The sequence below is a fragment of the Penicillium crustosum genome (assembly GCF_028827405.1).
Source record: "Penicillium crustosum strain IBT 35664 chromosome Unknown utg000005l_segment0_segment0, whole genome shotgun sequence".
NCBI lineage: Eukaryota > Fungi > Ascomycota > Eurotiomycetes > Eurotiales > Aspergillaceae > Penicillium > Penicillium crustosum.
Window position 1 is genome coordinate 3,976,889 of NW_026623126.1, and position 26,148 is coordinate 4,003,036.

At 50.8% G+C, this 26,148-nt stretch overlaps 7 protein-coding genes across 7 annotated transcripts; 2 read left to right on the top strand and 5 right to left on the bottom strand.

Moving 5' to 3' along the window:
• Positions 1-238: 238 nt before the first annotated feature.
• On the top strand, positions 239-15,000 carry N7487_012185 (AAA family ATPase midasin; the record flags this gene model as incomplete). The annotated part of the gene is given in 3 exon segments (XM_056879915.1): positions 239-2,450; positions 2,482-6,789; positions 6,809-15,000. 3 exon segments carry the CDS (start codon positions 239-241, stop codon positions 14,998-15,000), a joined length of 14,712 nt encoding a protein of 4,903 aa, XP_056725234.1.
• Positions 15,001-15,248: 248 nt separating this feature from the next.
• On the bottom strand, positions 15,249-16,445 carry N7487_012186 (PRCC domain-containing protein; the record flags this gene model as incomplete). Its single annotated transcript, XM_056879916.1, has 1 exon — positions 15,249-16,445. The coding sequence occupies one exon, from the start codon at positions 16,443-16,445 to the stop codon at positions 15,249-15,251; it is 1,197 nt and encodes a 398-aa protein (XP_056725235.1).
• Positions 16,446-18,900: 2,455 nt separating this feature from the next.
• Positions 18,901-19,422, bottom strand: tim13 (protein translocase subunit TIM13). The gene is made up of 2 exons (XM_056879917.1): positions 19,260-19,422; positions 18,901-19,205 (listed from the first exon to the last, which is right to left on the bottom strand). The coding sequence occupies exons 1-2, from the start codon at positions 19,380-19,382 to the stop codon at positions 18,966-18,968; spliced, it is 363 nt and encodes a 120-aa protein (XP_056725236.1). The 5' UTR covers positions 19,383-19,422; the 3' UTR covers positions 18,901-18,965.
• Positions 19,423-19,754: 332 nt separating this feature from the next.
• On the top strand, positions 19,755-21,085 carry N7487_012188 (legume-like lectin family protein; the record flags this gene model as incomplete). The annotated part of the gene is made up of 6 exons (XM_056879918.1): positions 19,755-19,850; positions 19,910-19,933; positions 20,036-20,106; positions 20,177-20,258; positions 20,320-20,580; positions 20,642-21,085. The coding sequence occupies 6 exons, from the start codon at positions 19,755-19,757 to the stop codon at positions 21,083-21,085; spliced, it is 978 nt and encodes a 325-aa protein (XP_056725237.1).
• A 298-nt stretch (positions 21,086-21,383) lies between these two features.
• Positions 21,384-22,379, bottom strand: N7487_012189 (uncharacterized protein; the record flags this gene model as incomplete). The annotated part of the gene is made up of 1 exon (XM_056879919.1): positions 21,384-22,379. One exon carries the CDS (start codon positions 22,377-22,379, stop codon positions 21,384-21,386), a length of 996 nt encoding a protein of 331 aa, XP_056725238.1.
• Positions 22,380-23,221: 842 nt separating this feature from the next.
• Positions 23,222-23,920, bottom strand: N7487_012190 (uncharacterized protein; the record flags this gene model as incomplete). Its single annotated transcript, XM_056879920.1, has 1 exon — positions 23,222-23,920. The coding sequence occupies one exon, from the start codon at positions 23,918-23,920 to the stop codon at positions 23,222-23,224; it is 699 nt and encodes a 232-aa protein (XP_056725239.1).
• A 1,736-nt stretch (positions 23,921-25,656) lies between these two features.
• Positions 25,657-26,110, bottom strand: N7487_012191 (uncharacterized protein; the record flags this gene model as incomplete). The annotated part of the gene is made up of 2 exons (XM_056879921.1): positions 25,657-25,774; positions 25,944-26,110. The coding sequence occupies 2 exons, from the start codon at positions 26,108-26,110 to the stop codon at positions 25,657-25,659; spliced, it is 285 nt and encodes a 94-aa protein (XP_056725240.1).
• Positions 26,111-26,148: the final 38 nt, after the last annotated feature.

Consider the following 26,148-nt stretch of genomic DNA (forward strand, 5'->3'; position numbering starts at 1 on the left):
AAATGAACCACGATATCGCGATATTAGCATCTCCTCGTAAAAACGACTTTGTTTCAAGGACAGCTTTGTCGGACGCGCAAGTGTGGCGCAAGCTCCGCGATCAAAAGCGGTGTGATCTAAGTCTAGGCGGGGCTGCGCCACAGGCGGCAGAAAGAAAAAAAGTTGGAGCGAAAGCCGATGAAGCGGGATTTCTTCTCTTATTTCAAACTTCACAGTTTCTCTTACGACCGGATTAAACATGGATCGGAGGCCGGTCTATGAGAGGACTCTTACTGAGTCCGAACTGCTCGAGCAGCTTCCGAGTGGAATCTCGACTTTCATTCGGACTGCCTCGGGGACTCAACACCTCCACGCGCTTGCTCTTGGCGCATTAAACAACGAATTTACAGAGAGCATTTTCAGACTCTACGAACCGATTTTTGTCGATCTTGCAGCTCGATGGCTTCAATCGGATTTACATGCCGACTACATTCATGTATTAGCGGCATTCGCGCAGATTCTACCATTTGCGCCGCATCTGCGGTCGCTTGCCAGTCAATATGCCTCATCACAGACTGGACCTTTGGCGGCTTTGGCCGTCTCGAAGGAATTAACACTGCTACAGTTGGACCAAACTAGCATTAGACTTTTACTCCTCGCCCTCTTCCGACTTCTTTCGTTTGATCTTGAAACCTTCTCTCCCATCGTTTCGCCGCTTCAACTTCAGTCCCTCTTCCAATCTCAAGACCGAGTAACACGATACCTTGCTGTACGATGCTTTGCCTTATATATGCACGCAGCGGATGCGGCAACGGAAAAGATGGTCCGCGTCAATACTGGGACTGAACCTATAGAAGGAGAGTGGGAAGGTACTCTGATCGATTACCGTGTGCTAGGATTGTGGGAAGAACGGCGATGGGAGACTCTTGGGCGAATTCTCCAGGCCGAGAGGTCTACCAGGACGGAAATAAACACTTTGGCGTTGATCGAGAGGACACGGGAATCTTTCACAACAAAGACTGCAGAGATTTGCGGAGTTTTGATTCCCAGGCTGAAAGATACGCCCCCGACTCCTTCGTCTGTCGTCAAGACCTCGACCACAGTTGAGAACCTGCGCCGGATTGCAGGATCATTACTCGGCTATAAACCCATCCTACTGGTCGGTTTGCCCAACTCGGGGAAGACCTCTTTGATTAACGACATTGCTGCCACGATGGGTCAAGCTGAAACTATGGTTACGCTTCACCTGAATGAGCAGACAGATGCGAAGAGTCTGCTTGGAATGTATGCCACGTCATCTGCCTCCGGATCCTTCTCTTGGCAGCCTGGTGTATTGACCAAGGCTGCACGCGAAGGTCGCTGGGTGTTGATTGAAGACCTTGATCGTGCTCCATCTGAAGTAATGGGTCTCATTCTGCCCATAATTGAGAGGGGGGAACTCACCATCCCAAGCCGGAGGGAGCGAATCAAGTGTGCCGAGGGCTTTAAAATCATCGCAACCATGAAGTCATCGTACAACATTGCCGGAGAGGAGATTGCACCGAGTACTTCAATGCTTGGAAGTAGACTTTGGGAGAGAGTCCAAGTCAAGTCTCTTCCCGTGGATGAGATGCGCGATGTCATCCTGCAAAAGTTCTCCCTGCTCGAGTCTCGTGTGCCAACTCTCATGAACGTATACGGACGAGTATGCTCTGCATTCCATGGAAGTCTTGCAATCAAGGGCTCTCAAGGTCGTACCCCAGGCTTCCGCGATTTGATCAAGTTGTGCAGCCGTCTGCACAACCGTCTACACCGTATGGGTGCGAAGACTGGCTATGAGCCCACATCAGAAGGTACCGAGGATGAAATATTCCTCGATATTGTTGACGTGTTCCTCAAATATCTGCCCGAGAAGTCGATGCAGAACACTCTCGCCGCCGTTGTGGCCGAAGCGCTTCAGATCTCTCCCCAGCGGGCGCAATACTGTCTCAATGAACGTACTCCCTCTTATACCGACAAGAACAACAGCCTTGTCCTTGGCAGAGAAACCTGCAACAAGATCAAGGTACCAAGTGGATCTGCATTGAAACTTGCCGCAGCAGCTTCACAATTTGCTCCCACTCGAGCGGCATTGACCCTCATGGAACAGGTAGCTGCATCAATCCAGATGGCAGAGCCTGTTTTACTTGTGGGAGAAACTGGTATCGGAAAGACCACAGTCATCCAGCATCTTGCATCTTTAATGCGCCAGAAACTCACAGTGGTGAATTTGTCACAACAAAGTGAAAGCACTGATCTGCTGGGTGGTTTCAAACCCGTCAACATCCGTACAATGGCAGTTCCATTGCTGGATGAGTTCACCCAGCTCTTTGAACTGACATTCTCTGCCAAAAAGAACCAGAAGTTCTTGTCCTCGATATCAAAGAGTGCAGCAAATTCCAATTGGGTACGATTGGTGACCTTGTGGCATGAAGCCGTTCGTCTTGCAAACGGTGTGTTCAACCCCCCCCAATGCCGCAGCAGAGAATGGCGATGAGCAGCCAGCCAAGAAACGGAAGTTGGATTCTCCTAAATACCAGCACTTGCGGCAAAGATGGGAGAGCTTTGCAACCCAGCTGGGAGATTTCGAGGCTCAAGTCTCACAAGGTGATGCCAAATTTGCCTTTGCCTTTGTCCAAGGTAAGATCGTGAGAGCTCTGCGAAACGGCGAATGGGTTCTTCTGGATGAAGTAAACCTGGCTTCCCCTGATACCCTTGAGAATATTGCCAGTCTTCTGCACCATGGCAGTGAGGGGGCGCCATCTGTTCTTCTCTCCGAGGCTGGCGATGTTGAGAGAGTCTTCGGCCACCCAGAATTCCGCATCTTCGGTGCTATGAACCCTGCAACAGATGCCGGAAAGAGAGATCTACCCCCAGGTCTGCGTTCCCGGTTCACCGAATTCTACGTGCATTCGCCTGATAGTGATTTGGATGATTTGTTGGCCTTGATTCAGAAATACCTGGGTGATTTGACAATCAGTGACCAGCGTGCTGTGCCAGACCTCGCACAGCTTTACATGGTGACCAAGAAGCTCAGCAATGAGAACAAGCTTACCGACGGAGCTGGACAGCGACCCCATTTCAGTATCCGTACTCTTGTGCGTGCTTTGATCTATGTTATCGACCACGCACACGTCTATGGGCTACGCAGAGCAATGTTTGAGGGTTTCAGTATGAGTTTCTTGACCGTGCTGAGCTTGGTCTCCGAACAAGCTTTGATTCCTCTGCTTGAGCTTCATATATTTGGAAACGCGAAGAACGCCAGATCACTTCTCGGACAGACCCCCCGGCCACCAACGGATGGCAATGATTATGTGCAATTCAAGCATTACTGGATGCGCCGCGGTCCTATGGTTCCGGAGGAGCAACCCCACTACATCATCACCCCATTCATCGAGAAGAACCTCAAGAACTTGGTCCGGGCCAGCTCAACCCGGCGATTCCCCGTTTTGCTCCAAGGCCCAACATCAGCCGGAAAGACGAGTATGATTGAGTATCTGGCAAAGGTGTCTGGAAACAAATTTGTACGAATCAACAACCACGAGCACACAGATCTGCAAGAGTACCTGGGTTCTTACATCTCTTCGGACGATGGAAGCCTGCGTTATCAAGAGGGTGTGTTGGTGGAGGCGCTGCGGAACGGTTATTGGATTGTACTGGATGAGCTGAATCTGGCACCTTCTGATGTTCTCGAAGCCCTTAACCGACTCCTCGACGATAACCGCGAGCTTTTCATTCCCGAGACTCAAGAAGTCGTTCACCCGCACCCTAACTTCATGCTCTTCGCCACGCAAAATCCAGCTGGTCTGTACGGTGGCCGAAAGGTCCTGTCCCGTGCCTTCAGGAACCGCTTCCTCGAGCTGCACTTCGATGACATCCCAGAAAGCGAGCTGGAGTTTATCCTGAAGGAACGTTCTCAAATCGCTCCCTCGTTCTGTACACGGATTGTTGCTGTCTACCGGAAATTGTCCTTGTTGCGCCAGTCTAATCGACTCTTCGAGCAGAAGAACAGTTTCGCCACTTTGCGTGATCTTTTCCGATGGGCTCTTCGTGATGCCGATGATCGCGAGCAGCTAGCAGTCAACGGTTATATGCTTCTTGGCGAACGTGTTCGCAATCCCCAAGAGAAAGCCGCGGTTAAGGCTGTGATCGAGGAAGTGATGAAGGTAAAGCTGGACGAGGATACTTTGTATAGCTCTGCAGAGCTGGAAAAGAATGCTCCCGAGATGAGCGAGCTTCCAGCAGGTATTGTGTGGACCAAAGCCATGAGACGTCTATTTGTTCTCGTTTCGAAGGCCCTCAAGAACAACGAGCCGGTCCTTCTTGTCGGAGAAACCGGTTGCGGTAAAACCCAACTGTGCCAGGCCGTCGCTGAAGCATTCCGACGCGAGTTGTTCATTGTCAACGCTCATGTGAATTTGGAAACCGGTGACTTGATTGGTGCTCAACGGCCCATCCGAAACCGGGCTGCAATCGAGAAGCAGCTTGTAGATGATCTTCAGATGCTCCTTCACGGGCAGCTAAGCGGTGCATCTTTCGATGACTTGAAGCAGGAATTCACAGCATTGACTGCGGAGCAGCGTCAAGCCAAGGACCAACTTCTTTTGCAGAAGATTGAGAAGAACGCTGTTCGTTGCAATGCGCTGTTTGAATGGTCTGACGGAAGCCTGATCACTGCCATGAAGACCGGCCAATTCTTCCTTCTTGACGAAATTTCTCTTGCAGACGACTCCGTTCTTGAAAGACTTAACAGTGTTCTGGAACCTGCTAGGTCGATTCTCCTCGCCGAGAAGGGCCCCGTTGATTCAATGGTTGTTGCAGATAGTGGATTCCAATTCTTATCCACTATGAACCCCGGTGGTGATTACGGAAAACGTGAGCTTTCGGCTGCTCTTCGCAATCGTATGACTGAAATCTGGGCGCCTCAGCTGTCTGAGGATGAGGATATCCTGCCAATTCTCTCACAGAGATTGAATCTGAAGGAGGAGAGTGTGGCAAAGGCTATGCTGAAGTTCGCCAAGTGGTTCAAAGTTACCTTCCAAAACACCTCCGCCACATCGCTCTCCATCCGTGATCTTCTGGCCTGGGTTGACTTTGTCAACACCTGTCAAAGCGCAGACACTGAATTCGCTATCGTACAAGGTGCCGCGATGGTCTTCGTCGACACCTTGGGCGCTAACCCTGCTGCGATGCTTGCCATCTCCCTCAACAATCTCGAGGGCAACCGCAAGTCATGCCTCGACAAGCTGAGCGAACTATTTAACGTCGATGCTTCCAAGATTTACTGGGAATCGACCACTGTCTCCGCGGAACCTGGCGTTCTGCGCGTCGGGCCATTCGCTCTCCCTACGGCTGGCACAGCAGACCCCGATCCTCAGTTCACAATGGATGCGCCAACCACAATTGCCAACTCTGTAAGAATTGCTCGTGGTTTGCAGTCCTCGAAGCCTATCCTTATGGAAGGAAGTCCGGGTGTAGGTAAGACTACACTTGTGACGGCTCTGGCCAGAGCCCTCGGCAAACCTCTCACTCGAATTAATCTTTCGGAACAGACAGATCTTACAGATCTGTTCGGTTCAGACGTTCCAGTGGAAGGAGGAGATGTCGGACAATTCACTTGGCGTGACGCGCCATTCCTACGAGCCATGCAGCGTGGTGATTGGGTTCTGCTGGATGAAATGAACTTGGCCTCGCAATCTGTCCTGGAAGGTCTTAACTCCTGTCTGGATCACCGCCAGCAAGTCTATATCGCTGAACTGGACCAAACATTCAAGAGACATCCCGATTTCGTTCTCTTTGCCGCTCAGAACCCTCACCACCAGGGTGGTGGCAGAAAGGGTCTTCCTGCATCTTTCGTCAACCGATTCACAGTGGTCTATGCAGACAGCTTCACTGATGGTGACTTGAAAACGATTTGTTCCAGACTTTTCCCTGGTAGTCCCTCTGTGCAGACCGAGAGACTGGTCGATTTCATTTCTCTCTTGAACCAAGCGATCACTCGGGATCGTCGGTTGGGAGCCATTGGTGGGCCATGGGAAGTTAATCTGCGTGATATTCAGCGATGGCTTCAACTTGCCGATCGAGGAAACCTGCAGATCCAGACCAAGCACTTCCTTGATGTCATTATCAGCCAGCGATTCAGAAGCGAAGAGGATCGTAACGTGGTCTCTCAGATTTATGACCGCGTTTTTACAGACTCTGACACTGGCACGAAGAGTTATTTCCACAACCTCACACCCGAGTACTTGCAGGTCGGTCTGGGAATTTTGACCCGTGACCCTCTGCTGCAGCGGTTGGCCGAGCCAAATATGAGGATTCTACCAAAGGACCTTCACATTGTCGAGTCGCTCATCCTGTGTATCGATAACTCCTGGCCAAGCATCCTAGTTGGTCCTGCTGGGTGTGGTAAAACTACTCTCATCAGAAAGCTGGCAGCGGTTAACGGTGCAAACCTTGTCGAGCTGGCTCTGAGTGCTGACACTGATACCATGGATCTCATTGGTGGGTTTGAACAAATCGATCACCGCAGAGAGGTTTCAGGCTTTGTCCATGATATTGAGATGTTCCTGCGAAACCAGCTCATCCACTGCTTTGCTTCGGGAGATGTATCTGATGTTGTGATTTCCGCACTCCACATCTGCGAGCATTTCCAGTCTGCAGACATCTCACTGGAAAATGTCATCCCCTCGCTCTCCAGCCTTTGCCAGTCTTCTTCTGACCCGGCCTACCAACAATTCCTCGAGAGAGCCCAGACCTTGTTGAATGCTATTCAACAATCCGAAAAAAATGAAGGTTGGATTTGAATGGACAGAAGGTGTCCTCACCCAGGCCGTTCAACATGGAAACTGGGTCATTCTTGACAATGCTAACCTGTGCAATCCGTCTGTTCTCGATCGATTGAATTCTTTGACGGAGCCGAATGGAACACTCATTCTCAATGAGCAACGGACAGAGGATGGATCTGCCAAGATCATTACGCCTCATCCCAACTTCAGAATCTTTTTGACCATGGATCCCCGCAATGGTGAGCTATCTCGTGCCATGAGGAACCGCTGTACCGAAATCTGCTTCTTGCCAAGCGAGCTGCAAGATATCCAACCTACCATAGGCCCATCCTACACCTGTGAATCGTTCCTCTATCGACTTCGCCATATTTGGAACCTTGATACCTCCCTGCCATCGTCTGCCTTCGAAGACGCTCTCGAGGTGTGTTTGGATCATCTGTCACCAGCAGATCTGGCCTACCTTCAACAGTCTCCAAGCAACCGTGTGGCTATCCAATCTGAAAACAACGGAGAGGATAAGCCATCCAATGTTCTGCAGCGATATGCCTCTCTGTTCCATGACAACAACCAATGGAAGCCGCTTGATATCGCCAGCGGCGAGATTGTGCTTGGAGGAGCCCACCTTGGTATCCGAGGAATGCTGCAGCCTCTTCACCCGCTCACAAACGAGCCTCTCATCGCCATCGCAGGAACCAGTGATTTCCGGTCTAGTTTGGTTGTCTTGGCCTATCTCCAAGAGTTGAGACTTGACATTCATCGTCTTAGGGAAGGGTTGATCCAGGCCGACATATCTGGCAAAGAGCTCAAGCCCAGCCAAATGACACGTTTGGAGCGGTCATTGGCATCTGAGCGGATCCCTGCGTTGATGAAAGACACGACACAACCTGTTGCGTCGTTCTTGTCTGATTGTGGCCAGGCTCTGTATGATTACATTCAGTCGTTGGATCAAATTTCCCTCCAAGGCCCTGTCATAATCACGGCCCTTCGGACCGTAATCTGTCTATGCTGGGATATTTACAGAGCCACAGAAGTGAGCCAGGTTGACGAAGGTGAATTCCAAATCTACCTCCAGATGGGCCGGAAGATTTGCGGGTCGTTGCTTGACTCGTCACCTCTCCTCAAACCGCTTCAAGTCGCTTTGTCACAAGCTCTGGATCGGTTCCAGGAAGGCTGGGCTTTGACGACCGGTCTTAGCATGCAAAGAATCTGGGATTCTTGGAGACATGTCACTCCTATCTCTCAAGACAAGTTGGATTCTCTGACCGAGTTAGAGTCAACAGTCTTTGAATTCACAAATTTGGCTTTGCAAACCCGTGTGGAATTGTCTCAATTGAGCCGTGTACGCGATTCATTGATTGATGCCCAGCGATTCATCCTTTTGGATGGCGCTGATGGTGATGTACTTGTCCAGGGTATCAAACAAACTGTGACTGAGCTATCTCACGCAGTTAGACGCTCAGAGTCAACCGAGTATCCATACTTTGCCGACGATTTCGAAGCTCTTTGCCAGTACCACGACATCTCCTCGTTCTTCCGGAACCCAGTTAATGATAAGGTCATTCAAACAGTCGTACCACTTCTCGCTGGTCGTGCAGCTCGTCCGTTGGACGCATCGAATTTCCAGAGCGATGTGCCAAATATTCTTCATAGAATCTCGCTATTTGCAGGCTCTTCAAGCAAATCCGAGTCCGCGCTTGCTACTGGTGGCATTGTCTCTCTATCTCTATTGGATAGGCTGACAGCTATCGGCAATACAAAATTGGGACAGATGGACATGCTCGAGGCAGAGAAACAAGCTCTCTCCAAGGCTATTGCCCTGAGTACTCAGCAGATCACAACAGATCAGTCCATGGAGCTCAGACGTGCCATCGCCAAGCTTACAGCCGAGCTGGTGGCCTGTCACCGGGAGTTCTTCGAGCCTCGCTCAGCCGAGCATCTCATCTCGGTACTGCAGGCAATCCAAAATGGCGATCTTTGTGTTGAACAGCCACCTATCAAGGTTGAGCTGGACCAAAGCTTGCCAGATGCTCACTTCCTCAAGCCTCTCGCTGAGCAGGCTCTGCCAACCCTGATTTCGTCTCTGCAAGTACAGCCATCAAGCCAGCAGCAGAACATTCAAACCACTGGACTGGCAACGGTACAGCTGGCTGTCATTCTTCTGCGTCTGTTCGTGCCTGACAAGACATTTGACCCTTCTCTCGGTCTTGTTGTTCAGCGTAAACGCCACTCTCAACGCCTCCAAGAATATACCACCAAGTCTGCAGCAATTCTTGCCTTTGAGAAGACTTTCACCAGCCAGGTTTCCAATCTCCGGTCTGAACTCTTGCACAACGAGATTCGTGATCTGGGTTCCGCTCCACCTCCTTCACTGGTCAACCGGCCCCAGCAGTCCCAATTGAGTCTCCTGCAGGGGGAATTTGTCAACTTGATTAACTCTGTCCTGAAGAGAGACCCCGAGCAAATGGTCCGCTCTGCCGAATCTTCACAGTCTCAAGACATGATCCAGCTTCTGCGCAATAACATCAAACAATTGAGCAGCCGTCTCAGCACTCACTACAGAGCTTATGATGATATCACAGTGCCTGTGGTTCGTTTCTTGCAGCTTTTGGACCTCGGTGTATTCCTGGCCTCTAGCCAACCCGAACAGTCCAGCGATATCCCTGACATTCAGTCTCTGAGCGAGCGCACGCCCTTCTTAGGAGGTATTCACCACCCCGTTCTTACTCAAAACGATCAAAAGGCCCATGGCACTTCGAAGAATGCAAACGAAATGCGCCTACAAGAACTGTCGGCCCTTTGGGCCGCTAAGGATGCGGATTCCACAATCCTGAATACAAAGGCTGGACGAGAGATCATTCGCCGTGTTTTCGCAGATTTCCATCAACTGTGGAAGGCCAAGCTCGAAGAAGATCGAGAACAGGAGGCTGAAAAGGGAGAATTGTACCGCTTCAAGGGATCCTGGGAAGAGGAAGAGGAAGTCAATGAAGCCGAGCTACACGCACTCTTCCCCACATTCGATGAAGGATCAGCTGAAGACACAGAAACAACCGCTGGTGTTGACCGCATTGACCCCAAGACTATTGCTCTCCGGCTTGCTTCGCTTCATGCAAATATCGTCTCGAATGAGCGCAGTGGAACTGCATTGACTACCTTTGTCAAGCAATCAGGCCATCTTTTAGGCTCAATCTGGTCTGACAACAAGACCTCATTCTCGCCGATGTCGCCCCAAACTCATCTTCCTGCAGTTCTTCTGCTTCTCGATGATGCTATAGGAGAGGGAGCCAACACCCAGCCGAAGAATTACAACTTCTACACCGATTCGAATCTCGGAGAGGCAAGGAAGCTGGTTGCACTTGCACTTTCTGTTCAAGCCCGCTTTGCCCAGATTCAAACCGCCTGGCCTGAACATGCTGTCCTCGCCGATGTCATTCAATGCTGCGTGGAAATCCTTCAGTTCAAGCACACTGAACCTGTTGCGAAGTTCATGACCAAGGTTGAAAAGCTTCATTCTTTCGTACACGAGTGGCAGACCGTGGCCAGCAGAGAATATTCAGCTGTTATTGTCTACGACGAGATTACAAGCACTCTCATTAGCTGGCGCCGTCTTGAGCTGTCAACTTGGGCCAAACTCTTGGATATCGAGAAAGAGCGATGTGAAGACGAGGTGAGTGCTTGGTGGTTCATTGCCTACGAAGCACTTATCGGCGCTCCTATCATGATGGCCGAGGCAGGCGAACAGGACATGACGGAACACACGCAAAACCTGGTTTTGACCCTGGAGCAATTCTTCAAGTCTACAACTACGGGCCAGTTTGCTCGCCGTCTACAGCTCGTTGCCAACTTCCAATCACTGCTTGAAGTTTTCACCACAGATTACCCCTGCCTCAAGAAGCTAGTCTCTGCCTTGGACAACTTCCTCCACCACTACGGACCCTTCCAGCCCGGAGTGGACAAGTATCTGACGGAGAAGCGGTCCGTTCTTGAGAAGGATATCAAGGAGCAGATTCAGCTTGCAAGCTGGAAAGATGTCAACATCGTAGCTCTGAGGGAAAGCGCCAGAAGGTCGCACGTCAAGCTATTCAAGCTGGTTCGGAAGTACCGCGCAGCCCTTGGCCAGCCAGTTCAATCTATCCTTGAAGCAGGCCTTCCAGAAAGCACTGAGGAGATCACTTCGATGTCCCAAGCAGAGCCAGTCCGCCCCACTGCCACATTCCCCGAGGCAATGGCCATTTGCCAAAATGACAAGAACCTGTGGTCCACCCGAGCGCTCAGATTCCAGAAGCCGGATGGAACAGCCAGCAACATGATGAACCTGTATTCGTCAATTCCAGCCGAGTTCGACATCGCGAAGGACCTAGACAGCTTCATTGTCTCCGTGATTGAAAGCATGAATGAGTTCAAGTCCAAGACACCCAAGGTCCTGAATGAAGATAACAAGGACGACGTCCAGCACCTCAAGTCCCAGAAACGCCGTCTCTATGCCGAGACCCTCAAGCAACTCTATGAGATGGGCGTCAAACGTAATGCTGGATCGAGTGTGATCGAAACTCAAGAAACGGTTCCGCAAGTTCTGGCCACTGCTGCCGCCTTTGAGGCTGGTGCTGCTACCTCAACTGCAGTTCAGAGCGCCGACTGGTACTTCCACAGACTTCTGGATCTCCTGCCTAAGGTTCGCCTAGCGTCTCGCAACTATTCCGAGGAGCTCAGCAATGTCGAGGTCCACAGGAGCATGGGATCCATTGAGCATCTCATTTTCACTGTCCGTCGTCAGAGAGGTGTCATTTCGCCTGCCCTCACCGGCTTGGGCAAGTTGAAGTCTACGCTTGACAAGGTACAGAACCTTTGGACAGCGGCTTCGAACTCTCTGTCGCAAGACCATGCTTCTGCATTGGAGGAGCGAACCAATCTGGCCAGAATCGTGGCTTGGTTGGCTCCTATTCTTGGATTGGCTGCAATGATCATTGGAGTGCATTCTAAGTTTTCGGGAATTGATGCATCTAAGATTGTGGAACAGCTCCGTGCCAAAAAGGAATTCTTCGATAACCTACGCAAGTCGCACGAAGCCCTTCCCATGCTTCCCACCAGGATTGCATCTAACGCAAACTACGAGATCGCGCAGCAGACCCAATCCTCGCTCGATGAATTGGCTGCTGACTTGAAGCAATGGAGCCAAGCTCGCCCTGATCTGTCCTTCGCGTTGGATCAAATCACACCTTGGGTCAATACAAACATCGCTGTTTTCCCTGAGATCAATGATGAGAACACCCTAACCATCCAAGCCTTCGATAGCAGCCTCCTAACAGCCGTCGACAAAATGCTCATTGGCCTCCAGAAGCTCAAGGATGTGCCTTCTGCCATCACCTTTGATGGATTGCTGTCCAGGAGTGATGAGTTCTTCTCTCGCGGTATCAAAGCTGTCCATCTCACCGAAATCACCAGTGCGTTGGAGAAGGTCCTTGATCAGTTGCACTGCCTGCAAGATCACTCCGCTGGCGGTCTTTCCGTTGCTGCCGCACTGATCACCAGTATCTTGCCTATCGCCAACAGATACTACCAAATCTGCCGAGATCTGGCTGATCGATTCATTGCTGTTCATCGCGAGATCTGCAAGACGTCCTACATCCTGACCAAGACCTTCAAGCAGGTCGCCTCCGAAGGCTTCTGTAGCCCTGCCGAAGCATCTCAAGATCAAGGCAAGGAAGGCCAGATGGAAAGTGGAACAGGTCTGGGTGAAGGCGAAGGCGCGGAAGATATCAGCAAAGATGTTGGAGATGACGAAGATCTAACTGAGTTGGCGCAACAAGAGAACAAGAAAGAGGACGGCGATGATGAGATGGATGATTCCAAGGATGCCGTCAACATGGATCAGGAAGACTTGGAAGGTGATGCCGAGGATCGCAAGGACGATGAGGAGGAGAACGACGACAGTGCCGACGAAGGAGATGACGATATCGACGAAGAGACAGGAAGCGTTGATGACCTTGACCCAGGTGCTGTGGACGAAAAGCTCTGGGACGGTGGTAACGATGAGCAGCAGAAGGATACCGAAAACGAAGAAGGAAAGGGCCAATCAGAGGCTGAGCAACAAGCTGCTGCCCAGGAAGAGAAGAAAGATGGTGAAAAGGGCGAAGAAAAGCAAAAGGAGGGAGAGGAAGAGGAAGAAGAAACAGAAGATGAAGAGGCCCCCGAAGACGAGGGCGAGGCAGTTGGCCGTGAGGAAATGGATGTCACCGATCCTCAAGCAAAGGAAGAAGAAACACTTGAACTTCCGGAGGAAATGCAACTTGATGATGGTGAAGGCAAGGACGACAATGGGGAGGATGACGATGATATGGATGATCTTGATGATGATTTCGGTCCTGCCCCCGAAGAAGAAGGGAAGGTCGAAGACACCGATGATCATGCCGGTGAAGAAGACGCTGAGGCAGCCCCAGAGGATCAAGTGCCAGGCGAGGAAGATGAAGAAATGGCCGATGATGCGGAGGAAACCAATGAAGGCGAAGCCGGAGACGAGGAGGAAGAGGAAGCTGGTGGAGAAGATCCCGAGGAGCCTGAGCAAGACGACTTCCTCGCACAGCGTGATGAGAATGATGCCGCAGGTGACAACGTCGCTCCTAGTGAAGCTGTCACTGGCGGGCTCGGAGCTGAGCAAGATCAAAATGAAGAAAAGGGTGCCTCGGGTGACGCCCAGCAGGAGAGCGGCTCGACTGATCCCAGTGCCAATGTCGACCAACAGACAGGTGCTGCCAAGGATAGCGAGGAGAGCCAGCCCAGCCGAGACGCTGCTGGTGGCGAAGATCAAGGCCCAGATGAACCTCAGATGCAGGCATTCAAAAAGCTCGGTGATATCCTCGAGCAATGGCATAGACGACAAAAGGAGATCCTCAATCCGTCCCAACAGGAAGAGGAATCTCAGGCCATGCCCGAAGACACCGATATGGCCGACGCAGACTTCGAGCACCTAAAGGATGACGAAGATGCCGCAGACACTCAGGCTCTTGGACAAGCAAACGACGATCAAACACAAGCCCTCGACCAAAGCAAGGGTGTGGAGTCTGATATCAAGCCTGGTGAGAACGATGTTCTCCCAGACGTGTCGGACGAGCAGCAAGAAGCCGTGGACAACCAGCTTGAGGATGAGATGCAAATCGACCGCGAGACCGTTCCTACCGATGGCGAGTCTGCTGGCGCCTTCATTCCTGGCGGTCAATCCTCTCACGACCGCGCAGACGGAGCACAGGGCACCGAAGAAGTGGACGAGGAGCTCGACGAAGTTGACTCGCAACTCGCAGCGATCCACCTCTCCTCTTCACTTCCCCCGTTGACCCCACAAGACGAAGCCCGCCGCCTCTGGTCGCACTACGAATCCGCCACAAATGATCTCTCCCTCTCCCTGACTGAGCAACTCCGTCTCATCCTCGCCCCCACAATGGCCACCAAGCTCCGCGGTGACTTCCGCACCGGAAAGCGGCTGAACATCAAGCGTATCATCCCTTACATCGCCTCCCAGTACAAGCGCGACAAGATCTGGATGCGCCGCTCTATCCCCTCGAAGCGTAACTACCAGATCATGCTGGCTGTCGACGACAGCAAGTCCATGCTAGAAAGTGGTAGTGGCCAGCTCGCCTTCGAGACCCTCGCTCTTGTTGCGAAGAGTCTGAGCATGCTGGAAGCCGGTGACCTGTGTGTCCTCGGCTTCGGTAACGAAGACCATGTTCGCGTCGCCCATGAGTTTGGAAAGCCCTTCTCCTCCGAGGCCGGCTCCCAGGTCTTCCAGCACTTCAGCTACCAGCAAACTGGTACCAATGTACGCAAGCTGATTGCCGATTCTATCGCCCTCTTCCGCGAGGCTCGCTGGAAGCGCTCGCCTGGCTCTGGCTCTGGCGATCTCTGGCAGCTTCAGTTGATCATCTCTGATGGTATCTGTGAAGACCACGATACTATTCGCCGTCTTGTTAGACAGGCACTTGAGGAGCGCATCATGGTTGTCTTTATTATCGTTGATGCTGTTAAGGGTAGCTCTATCCTTGACCTGTCGCAGGCCAGCTTCGAGGCCGATCCTAGTTCTGGTGGTGAGATGAAGCTTAAGATGAAGCGATACCTCGAGGACTTCCCCTTCCCTTACTACCTTGTTGTTCGTGATGTGAGGGAGTTGCCCTCTGTTTTGGCTACCGCACTCAAGCAGTGGTTCGCCGAAGTTGTGGATGTGTCGTCTTGATACTCCAAAAAATTAAAAGGAGTTGGAATTGTCTATTTGGAGTTATTTTGTCACATTTTACGGCGTTGGGATGTTTTATTTTTGTATATGATAGATTTTAGAGACGTGATGCATACATACATGTCAGTTGAATGTACATTTTTTTATTCATTCAAATTTGCGTATGTCATTCCTACAAAATCGTATGGTATCTCGATGCTAATGCGCTTGACAAAAATTTCCCCAGAATGGCCTTATGTATGTTAAAACTACCATCCGTACTTGGATCCAGCTTCCTTCTTGTTTCTCCGACCCGTTGCAAAGCTTTCCTCCAATGCCTCCTTCTGAGAGCTTGCAACATTGAGCAATTGCTGGAGAGTATGCTTGCCTGGTGCAATAGCGCGCACAGGGTTGTGTTGTGTTCCGGCCAGCTCTCCTTGCGCCAGAACCTGGTTTGACGCGTACTCCTCGTCGGTGTTGAAGGTACGCACATGTGACTGAGATGGCATGGCATTCCGGCCGAAGAGCTGGCGTCTTTCGGCCTTGGACAAGTTCAGATCGTTGGCAATGCTGTCCAAGGATGATGTAGGATTGGTTGATACTGTTGCTGCTGAATGCCCAACGGTGATTGGTGCGGGTTCAGCGAGTACTGGATCAGCTGCCGATACTTCTTCGTCTTCGGCGTTGTATACCAGCGGCTGGTAGGTGGCTGATGGTCCAGGTGCCGGGGCTGGCTGGGAAGTGGCCTCATCAGTGGATAGAGAGAAGAGACTGACTTTGGGTTTTGGTGGCGCTGGTGCAGGGGTAGGGGCAGGGGCAGAGGTTTGCTGTAGAGGTTGAGCAGGCTTCGGCGCTGCTGATGAGGAGGAGGGTGTTGGTTGTTCAGCAATCTTGGTTGTCTTTCTCTTCTTTTGAGGTCGTCCGACGGACAAAGGTCGGAACATCATCGGATTTCCTTGCAATTTGACCTCCGCAGGGGGTTTCACTGTCTCCGCCAATGCATCTGGTGAAGTGTCGGATTTTGAGTTGCTGGGTGCAGATGTGGTGTCCTCCGCATCTCCCGCTAGGTTTTCGAATGCGTAGTCATTCTTCATCTCCGCATCTGCTGTGCGATCAAATCCAGGGCCTGCGCCTGTTTTGAGACTAAACGCTTTTCGTGTTGTCGCCACTGGTGCTTTCTTTTCGAGTGTTCGTTTCGGCGCTGGAAGGAAAGAGTTGAATCCCGAAAGGCCTCCTCCACCTAACCGAGCCTTTTTGCGCGGACCATCTTCAGTGTCGTCGCCGGATGGGTGTTCAGGTTTGATTTCTGGAATCGCGACGCGGATCTTGCCCGAGTCGCTGCGCTCGACATGTAACCCAGTTTTGGAGCCGAGCTTCTTTGTCTTGGTAATCTGGGGTGCGGGCGCGGGTGTAGTATCTGGCTCAGCGTCTGAGCCTTCGGAGTCACTGTAGCTTACTAGCGCCATGGTGGGAGAGTTATGTTGGGGGTTATGTTGTTGTTTCCTTAGGATTCGAGAGATCGGAGTTAACAAGTTAAATTATTTTCTGCCTGACCCCCCAGGCATTTAAATATTACATAATCATACCATCCGAATCTCGATTCGGAGAATGTGGAAATGGGAAAAGAGACATTACAGAGTGGACTAGGGGACGGGGTGGAATGGACCAAAGAGAAAAATGTCCGAAAACACAAGCTAAAACTCAACTTTTCGAGTGAAACAGTGAAACAGCAGGGATGATCGCATCACTTTGTAACGTCATCGCATCCGGGTTCTCCGCTTCTATGGAGATTAATAGGGTCATACATTGGGCAATGGTGTTCATAGACATTTATAGTTAAAGAATTGGATCATCTAAATTGGGTGGCCTCTAAGATTGATAGATTCATATCTGATATACATATTAGCTGAGGGATTGTATGTGTAGATAAGTAGAAATCCGAGTAATTCGAAGGGAAAAAAAAGGAATAATTCGGATACAAGATCAGATTAATAGATAAATAAGTTCTAGTAGAGACTAAAATCCACCCAATCGACTAATATAATAGACTTCTAAGTACTCCGTAGGATAGATTAGCTTAATAGAGAGGTGTTCAAAGTGTATCAAAGTGTAAAATGCATAATGAAAGATCAATGCGTCATTCTGGCCGCTGCCCCTCCCCACTTAATCCGGACCTCCCATTCCAGCTTTCTTCCCCCCATCACCCCCCAATGGCCCCAAAGCCTGTCTAATCTTCTCTCCATGCCGAGTCTAGGAGGTTTACTGAAAAAGAGGCGAACGAAGGATTCGCAAGATCTAGGGAAACCAGATTCTGAGAACCACGACGGTTCAGGCGCATCCATGCAACACGCTTCACACGCTTCGCCCCAGCATACGGGTACGGGGACAGGTACACACGAAAATGCCGCCAGCATCGACCACATTATAAACCAGGAGCAGCCGAAGCAGGAGCGTGTTACAAAGGGGAAGTACTCGCAGGAGGACTTTGAGCTTCAGCGCACTTTGGGAACGGGGAGCTTCGGCCGTGTCCACTTGGTGCAGTCTAACCACAATCATCGCTTCTATGCGATGAAAGTGTTGAAGAAGGCCCAGGTGGTCAAGATGAAGCAAATTGAGCACACAAATGACGAGCGCCGCATGCTTAATCGCGTCCGCCATCCATTCCTCGTTACATTGTGGGGAACTTGGCAGGATTCCCGAAACCTCTATATGGTCATGGACTTTGTGGAGGGAGGTGAATTGTTCAGTCTCCTGCGCAAGTCACAAGTGAGTGATCCATGACCACTTCCTTCGGTCTTGTGTGTGAGAAACAAAGAACTCATCTGTCATTAGCGATTCCCCAACCCGGTGGCCAAATTCTATGCCGCGGAGGTTACCCTAGCGCTGGAGTATTTGCACTCACATCAAATCATCTATCGTGATTTGAAGCCAGAAAACCTTCTTTTGGACCGTCATGGGCACCTGAAGATCACGGATTTTGGATTTGCTAAAGATGTGCCGGATATTACTTGGACACTTTGTGGTACCCCCGACTACCTAGCACCCGAGGTTGTCTCTTCCAAGGGATATAACAAATCAGTTGACTGGTAAGCTTGATTTCAATGCTTCCGTCGAATTGTTTCTAACTATCCCAAGGTGGTCATTGGGAATCTTAATCTTTGAAATGCTGTGTGGATTCACTCCTTTCTGGGACAGTGGATCTCCAGTCAAGATCTATGAGAATATCCTGCGCGGCAAAGTCAAGTATCCTCCATACTTGCACGCCGACGCGGTCGATCTACTCTCTCAGTTGATCACATCCGACCTCACCAAGCGCCTCGGCAACTTGCACGGTGGCCCGAGTGATGTCAAGAACCATGCCTGGTTCGCCGAGGTCACTTGGGACCGACTAGCCCGTAAGGATATTGACGCACCCTATATCCCACCCATTCGCGGTGGACAAGGCGATGCAAGCCAATACGACAAGTATCCGGAAGAGACAGAGCACTATGGCCAGGAAGGAGAAGATCCGTATGTACTTGTCTCCACGCCATCCGCACACCTGACTAACTCGTTCTAGATATGGTCACCTTTTCCCCGACTTCTAAGGTGCTTGTATGATTTTATGACGCGACGAAAAGTCCTCTGGGGGAGGGCCGGAACTGATTGACCCCGGGAGGAGTCGTGAAAACCAGGCGCCATTATATGAAAATCCCATATTTTTCTATATGCACATCATTTTTCTTAGCAATTACAATCGAATTTTTGTGTTTTTTTTTATCTCTTTCAATTGCCTGCTCGATGTACGAATGGATTCGCCGTGAACCCTGTTCTATTCCCAATCTCTCCCTCCCACTGGGGCACAAAAAGCCACGCCCATATTATACACGGGCTACCAGGCCGCTTCTATCGTACAGTAGTTCATTCACAGAGGCTCTGTGTGTCTTTTGCTTCTTATTTCGTCCTTCATCTTCCTTGCTTTCTTCCGATTCGAGGATGGATCGGATTTAGCCCAGGATTCCGCTGCCGCCCTCGGGCATGCCAGTAGCCATGGAGGCAATGGCAGCGGCATCCTGACCACCCATACGCTTGGTCTCCACGCCGACACGGGCAATGTAGGTCTTGCTTGTGGTGTTCCACATGGCGATGTACTTCTCCATGCAGCTGGACAGGCAGGTGTTCTCCTTGGCCGAGAGCGAGGTACCGGGGGTGGGGACGCAGGCCTTGAAGCAGTGCTTGTTGATTTTCTGGGGTTGTGGTTAGTTCGTTGCCGAATTTGGATATCAAGGGTGGTGACGTACTCCGATCAGGGAGCGGGCGTTAGACATAGCGGCCTCCTGCTGGAGCTGGCGCATGACAGCTGCCTTGATCTCCTCGGAGGTCTGAATGGGAGCGGCGGAGCCGGAACCGAAAAGCGACGACATTATGAAGGAGTGAGATGGGTGGAAAAGGTGTAAATGAGATGGGGTTGAATTGGATCGAATTGAAGAAAGTCGGCGGACTTCAGGATCTGAGGTGCAGGGCTGTGGCTGGTGGGTTTGCTGCGCCACATTCGATGTGGACACCTTAGCATAACAAGCTGTATACTTCACCTCCTTGTCTCCGCGCCTCAAGAACTTCGCCTATTCACTCTTTGTTGTCGCTTTTACTCGACTTTTTTTTTCACGGCCTCTTCTCTTCTTTCCTACTCCCTGGGTTTTCGGGTCCTGGCGACACCGTGCCCCGTTCATCCAACCTCCAGTCTATCCTTGAAACATTCTGGGTTCCCCTCCATCGAGCCCTAATACAATTCCACAATGCGTCTCCCGTCTATTTCGTCACTTCTCTGCTTCGCGGGCCTGGTCGCCTTACCCGTGAATGCCTATGACGACCCAAATATCAAAAGCATCCCCGTATGTGCTCAATGTTGACTCGATTCCAAGCCGAGGTACTGACTTTGGACGTCTATTAGCTTCGCACCCACAGCCTCTCTCCGGTATGATTATATCCCGACCCCAGCTTGTCTGCGACTTCCGAAAACAGACTACGCATAGCTCGTGCTCCGAGGAGGAATATCAGTATTGACCGCCATTAACAGCCATACCTCGATTCGGATTTCCAAAGCCGCTGGTTCGACTTCGGAGGAGATACAGTAATCCGCGCTGACAAGTAAGGATACTCTGACGTTCGGGTGAAATTTCTTATGACCGCCAATGCTGATTTTCGTCTTTGTGTTCAGATACGTCCGCCTCACGGCTGACCGGCCATCGCAGCAAGGATGGATCTCTTCCCGCGTGCCTCTGACCGCAACCAATTGGCAGGTAAATACATGGTCCTCGCGAATCCAAATGTGCGCCAAAAGCTCACGTATATCCCTACTAGATTGAGCTCGAGTTCGAGATCCACGGCTCCGGCAATTTGCATGGTGATGGATTTGCGCTCTGGCTCACCAAGGAGCGTGCCACGCAAGGTCCTGTCTTCGGTTCGACGGATAGATTCGAGGGTCTCGGTATTTTCTTCGATACCTATAAGAACAATCGCCCCGGTGTCTCGTTCCCTTACGTCATGGCCATGATGGGTGATGGGCAGACTACCTACGACCAAGCGCATGATGGCAAGGCGAACGAGCTGGCCGGTTGCTCTGTAAGTTAAATTGACTAGCAAGTTTTTTTTTTCCCTTGGATATAGCTCTAACTGTCCACAGGCTCGTGGTCTCCGCAGTGCGCCCGTCCCCACCAAAGCCCGCCTTACCTACTTCCAGGACAAGTCTTTGTCCCTGGAGCTGCAGTACAAGAGCGAAGACACATGGACCGAGTGCTTCAATCTTTCCGCTGAGGATTCCAACATCGCCATCCCCTCCGTCGCATACTTGGGCCTCTCCGCCGAGACCGGCGAGCTGAGCGACAACCACGACATCATCTCCCTCAAGGCTGAGAACCTATACTCCATTAACCGCAGCAATAACAACAAGGGCAAGACCACGGAAGACCGGTCCAAGGGCCGTGCTCGTCCCTCCTCTAAGCCTGTCAAGGAGAAGAGTAGCTGGTCTTGGTTCCTCTTCAAGACCGTTCTGTTCTTCGCCGTTATTGTCGGTGGTTACTTTGGCTGGACGATCTACCGGACCAAGGCCCGGTCATCGCGTTTCTAAATTTACGTTGTATGGAAATTTGGCAAGGCGCAGAATTTAATCCTTTCTTCTGTGCGATTCAAGTTGGTCTCTGGGTTTATCCCAGTTTCTGTCTGACGAAAGGGATCTTGCATACATAGCCCGTTTGAAGCTCTTCTTTTTATTCTGATCTACAATAGTTATTGTTTTCTTTTCTGTTCATCCTTGAAATGAATTAAAGTCATGATCATTCAAAAAAAAAAAAAGAAGCTCTATAGTATGCAGCATGATGCTCGGGGTATCAAATGGTATATAGTACAAAAATCAAGACGCCACCTCATTAGTTCTGCCGTTCTCTCTCCTCATTCCACAAGCGATCCACGATCTGAAAGACCTCCGTGACACTGCGCATCACAACATCATCAATCCCCAACGCACCATACCTATGCTGAATCTTATCAGGATGCCAGCGAATGCGCTCCGCCTTAAGCGTACCAAGTAACTCCGCCGGCGCCGGAGCATGACGCATAAACTCCTCAACAGCCTTTGGCCGAACATCAACCCTCTTCCCAGAACGAACAGGCCAGAAGATCAAATTGCGCAGCGACTTAGTAGTAGACCCCTCCACAGCCTTCCTGATATTCTCCCAGCTCTCCAAATACTCAGCCCATGGCGCACCCCACTCAACCTTGGCTTTCTTGCGCTCCGCGCCTCGCCGTAAACTCTCATCCATTGCGCGCTCAAACTCCTCCCTCCCAGCCTGCGCATTCCGCTGAGCCTCCTCCTTCCTTCTCTGTTGTCGCTCGGCACGCAGACGCTCCTGTTCCGCAAGCATGCCTTCCCGTGTCCGCTCCCACATCCGTCGACGGACGTACTCAACGTATTCTTCCTCGGTCATTTGCTCCAGCTCGCCCTCCGGGCCCCGTTGGACTTCGGGTACGCGGTAATTGTGGATTGGCTGGCCGTAGACGGATTCCCAGTATGCTGCGCCTTCGTCATCGCCGAGGGCGTCGAAGAGGGATTCTCGGAATGTATCTCTGGTTGAACCGAAGTGATCTTCGGCTGTAGGGTCGGGTTGTTTCTCCTCGCGATGGCGCCGCTTGGAGGGTTCGCTGTCTCGTGTTCGTGATCTGTGACGGTGGGTTCTTTTTCGATGGGGGCGACTGCCATCTTTAAAACGAAATGCCCGGCTGTGACTTCCGCGGGTGTGTTCCTTTGGAGCTGGGTTGGGGTCGTGAGATCCTTTGGAGTCCTCGGCAGGTTTGGTGGGTTGAGGGTGCTCTGCGGGGTAGGATGTCCCAGGCCCCTCAGTCGGTGTTGGGTCTGGGTATTCCATCGCGAATATATTTCAGTTGACGAAGCGGTTCCAGTTGGCGGATCTCATTGTTTGGGAGTTAAGTAAAAGCATCGAGTGAATGTCAAAAATGATAAATGAGCTCCGATATGGAAAGCAAGGAGATAAGATAACGAGCCTTAGTCATCTTGTCTCCACTCTAGCCCTGGAGAGCTTGTATGGGCGACTACATAAGTATAAGTACATACATATGTAGTTAGTTATTGATTTATATACTGACAGGAATAGTAGTGTAGTAGAAAATGTGTCATTTTCGAGGAAGCGAAGAGAGCTAAGCTAAGAATACCATGTGTAAAGCCGGAAAAAAGCAATATATCGGTGCTCCAGGGTCGAAAATTTATAGGTCTTGCTCACTCCAGACGTCCTCTGGGATCTCCCTCAACTGATCAATTGAGATTTTGATGTCATGCTTGGAGTTTTTCACTGTCGAGTCGGGAGATTATTGTTCGACAATTGAGACTGAGTTTGGAGTTACTCTTGCCCAACTCTATGAGTGGAATCCCGGCAGTAAGATCCCATCCATCAACCCCCGCCTACATAGACTGGCATCGCGTCCAATTGCAACGAATACTACACGGTCGTTTCCGGGGACTCGTGCGCGGCGGTCGAGGGTGCGTTCGAAATAACATTTGCGCAGCTGTACGAGTGGAATCCGGTGATTGGGTCAGATTGTCAGTATTTGGATGTTGGCTATGTCATTTGTGTTAGAGTTTCATAGACTTGTACCAAGACCAGAACAGCAGGGAAAGAAAAGATTAGTCACAGTAATATATATGATTCTTGTCCAGAAAATATATCGCTCGGGCGTGGGGACCGGTCCCCGCTCAAAAGTGAAAACCAATGGCCGGTGGCCGTCGATACTCAACGCCCCAATCCCCATCATCAGTCATGCGTGAGGAGGCTCCAATCTGTGCCTCATCATATCGAACCTTCATCCAGCCAACCTCGTCTAACGTACAGCCGTACACTGGCTCGTGTCCATCATCTGGACCCCCTCCTGCAGCCAACTCTTCGGGGTCCCACTCTGGGGGCCACCTCCCATTGATCAGAATCACAAATCCAGTAGTATTATACGCTTCTAAGTCCTCGGTCGGTATATCCAGCACAGACTGTAACGCCTCCTCGTCAACCATGATACACAGCCGATATCGGGCCGAGTACGCCAACTCTGCACGTTTATATGGCACCCCTTGCTCTATCTCGCAAGCCACCCTCGCCCACTCCTTAAAAGCGTCCCGTATTTGATCAGGCGTAGCCCCGTCAAAACGGCGCGCGTCTTCCATCACAACAGGCCGAAAGGAATCCAACATATCGAGCCCATCGTCGCTTTCCAGTTCTATGCGGACACTACCCATGAACCGATCGAGGAATTTCGCCCAGTCCGCATCGCTCTTGTAGGTGGTTCGGTACATAGTGATACCCCAGTAACGGAACCCATCTGTCTCCAAATTTCTCTCAATGAGGTCAGCCATATTGTCGCACATTCGACGCCATGGGGTTCTCTTGGAGTCCTCGATGACCATGGTTGCTGATGTGGACGAAAATGGCCGAGGTAGTGATCTCCCCCTGACCCAGGGAAATCGGTGAGTCCTTGGCTTAGTGCCCAGATATGGTATTTTCTCTAACCGTGAGGCGAAGACGGCTTGTCCAGTGCAGCACGTAGATAAAGATACAATGCTAGTGAGTGTTCTCGTAGGGGTGCTGAACAGGTATGTTGAGCTTCTGAGAGAAACTCGGGAAGAGAATGAGAACGACATTGAATCATCCGTAGCTTGCCGAGGAAATTAAAGGATTAAATTCAGATACAGAAATCGGGAAATCGCGATTCACATCCACGCTTGTGCGCTAGCCACTTAGATATGCGATACTTGGCGCGTTTGATGTCCTGGCCTTAGAGCCTTACTGCCTGGGAGCCCTGGGGCCTTTTTGATCTGTAAGCAAACATGGGCACCTGGGCAACTGAGCGTCAAATCCGCTACAAAGACTGCGACTATGCAAGCATCACGCGTGTATTATGTATACTTTGTCGTTCTTAAATTTCCTGGTTTCACTAACGCAGTTGAACATGCGGGGATTTTAGGGGAATTGTGAGTAAGTGATCGACAAATAACAGAGAAAATGAGCGCTCTTAGTAGACCGCGATAATTATGGGGGGACATCGGAATATACTCAATAACGGGATGCGACATCGATCCGAATCATTTCGCAGGGATAATTGATATGAGTGGTACTCAATAAATCCATGCTGTTCGTCAGGACGGAACATTCGACTACCCACACAGTCAGCTCGCAGCAATGACTCTTTCACTTACGTTTATCACGCTCAGTCTCGACCTCGGAGCTATGTGCGACCTCACACCCCGGGCATAAGCAACATCCAGGATATTATTGTGCCTATACAAGAGAATCGATCGTTCGACACTTTTATAGGGGGTCTGACCTACAATCCCAACATCGACGGATTGATCAACAGAAAGTACTACAATCCAGCGAACGTCTCGCAGCCAGCCTCGCAGAATATCTGCGCGGCCGGAATTACCCAAGATATCGCGTTAGACGACCCCGATTATACTATTACTAGTGGCGATATACAAGTCTTTGGCACCTATCACCCGGCTATAGACGGAAAGTTAAGTATAAATGGCTTCGTCACCGAGCAAAGCTACATGTATAGCTTGCAGAACAATATGATGGAAGCAGCCGAGATGAGCAACTACTATAAGCCCGAGCTTGTCGCCGCCACCAGTGCAATGGTAGGTATTCTTTGATCCCTGGTTCGCGGCTATTCCTAGCCCAACTGACCCCAACCGTGCATATCTGACCTCGGGGACGTCCTATGGCTACGGTGACAACGGAGAAGTGTTTTACAATTCTGGGATGCCGCTAAAATCCATTTTCCAACAGCTCTCTAAGAAGAAGATTAGCTGAATCAACTACAAGAATACAAAGGCACTGGACACTACAGGGAGCACGTGCGAGGTGAGCAGGGTGAGTGTGTAATAGACTGGGTCAGATTGTTGGACCCTTAACTCAATAGGTAGTAAAATTGAATTTATTGACGATCGCCCCTGGGCCCTAGCGAACACCATCCCCGCAAAAGTATCGGGTCTCGAGAGCCGGTCCACGCCATGTCGGATCGACCCAATCCGAATCAGAACAACCCTGATTGGCCCTTGATTATCCTTGAATCTTAGGCACCCGAGCTGCTGAGAGGCTCACGGTATTCGGGGCGGGATACATGATGAGTAAGTGCCACTGGCTAGCTACCCTGGAGGTACCGTCTCGCTTTCCGTCTCGCTTTCCGCGGGCTCCGAACGATTGGAATATCGAGGACGATCGCGGTATTGGGGTAGAGGATAGTTCTCGGTAGCTTCTGACTAAAATGTGGATAGTTGTTTTTTTTAGAAGCGTGCGCACAGAAATGTATTAGTATCCATTTGCTCTACATAGAACACAACGTGCAAACATAAATATTTTGGATCTATGTTAATAGATGGATTCTGGCAGTGTCGTCGAATCATTCTATATCATCTGCCTAAGACCCACATGGCTGCTTCATACTGCGACAGACATGGCTCGTGTGGAGGATCGAGAATACCTGCAGTCCCACGTCGGTCACCGACCTTTCCGGCTCTGACCACCAGCTTGCACTCTTGGAAGCCTCGCCGTGCTGTCAGCGCATAACATATATGAGTCCGTAGTTCCAGAGCCATTGAGATTCCCACAGTACTCTTTTTTTCCTGCCTCGGTG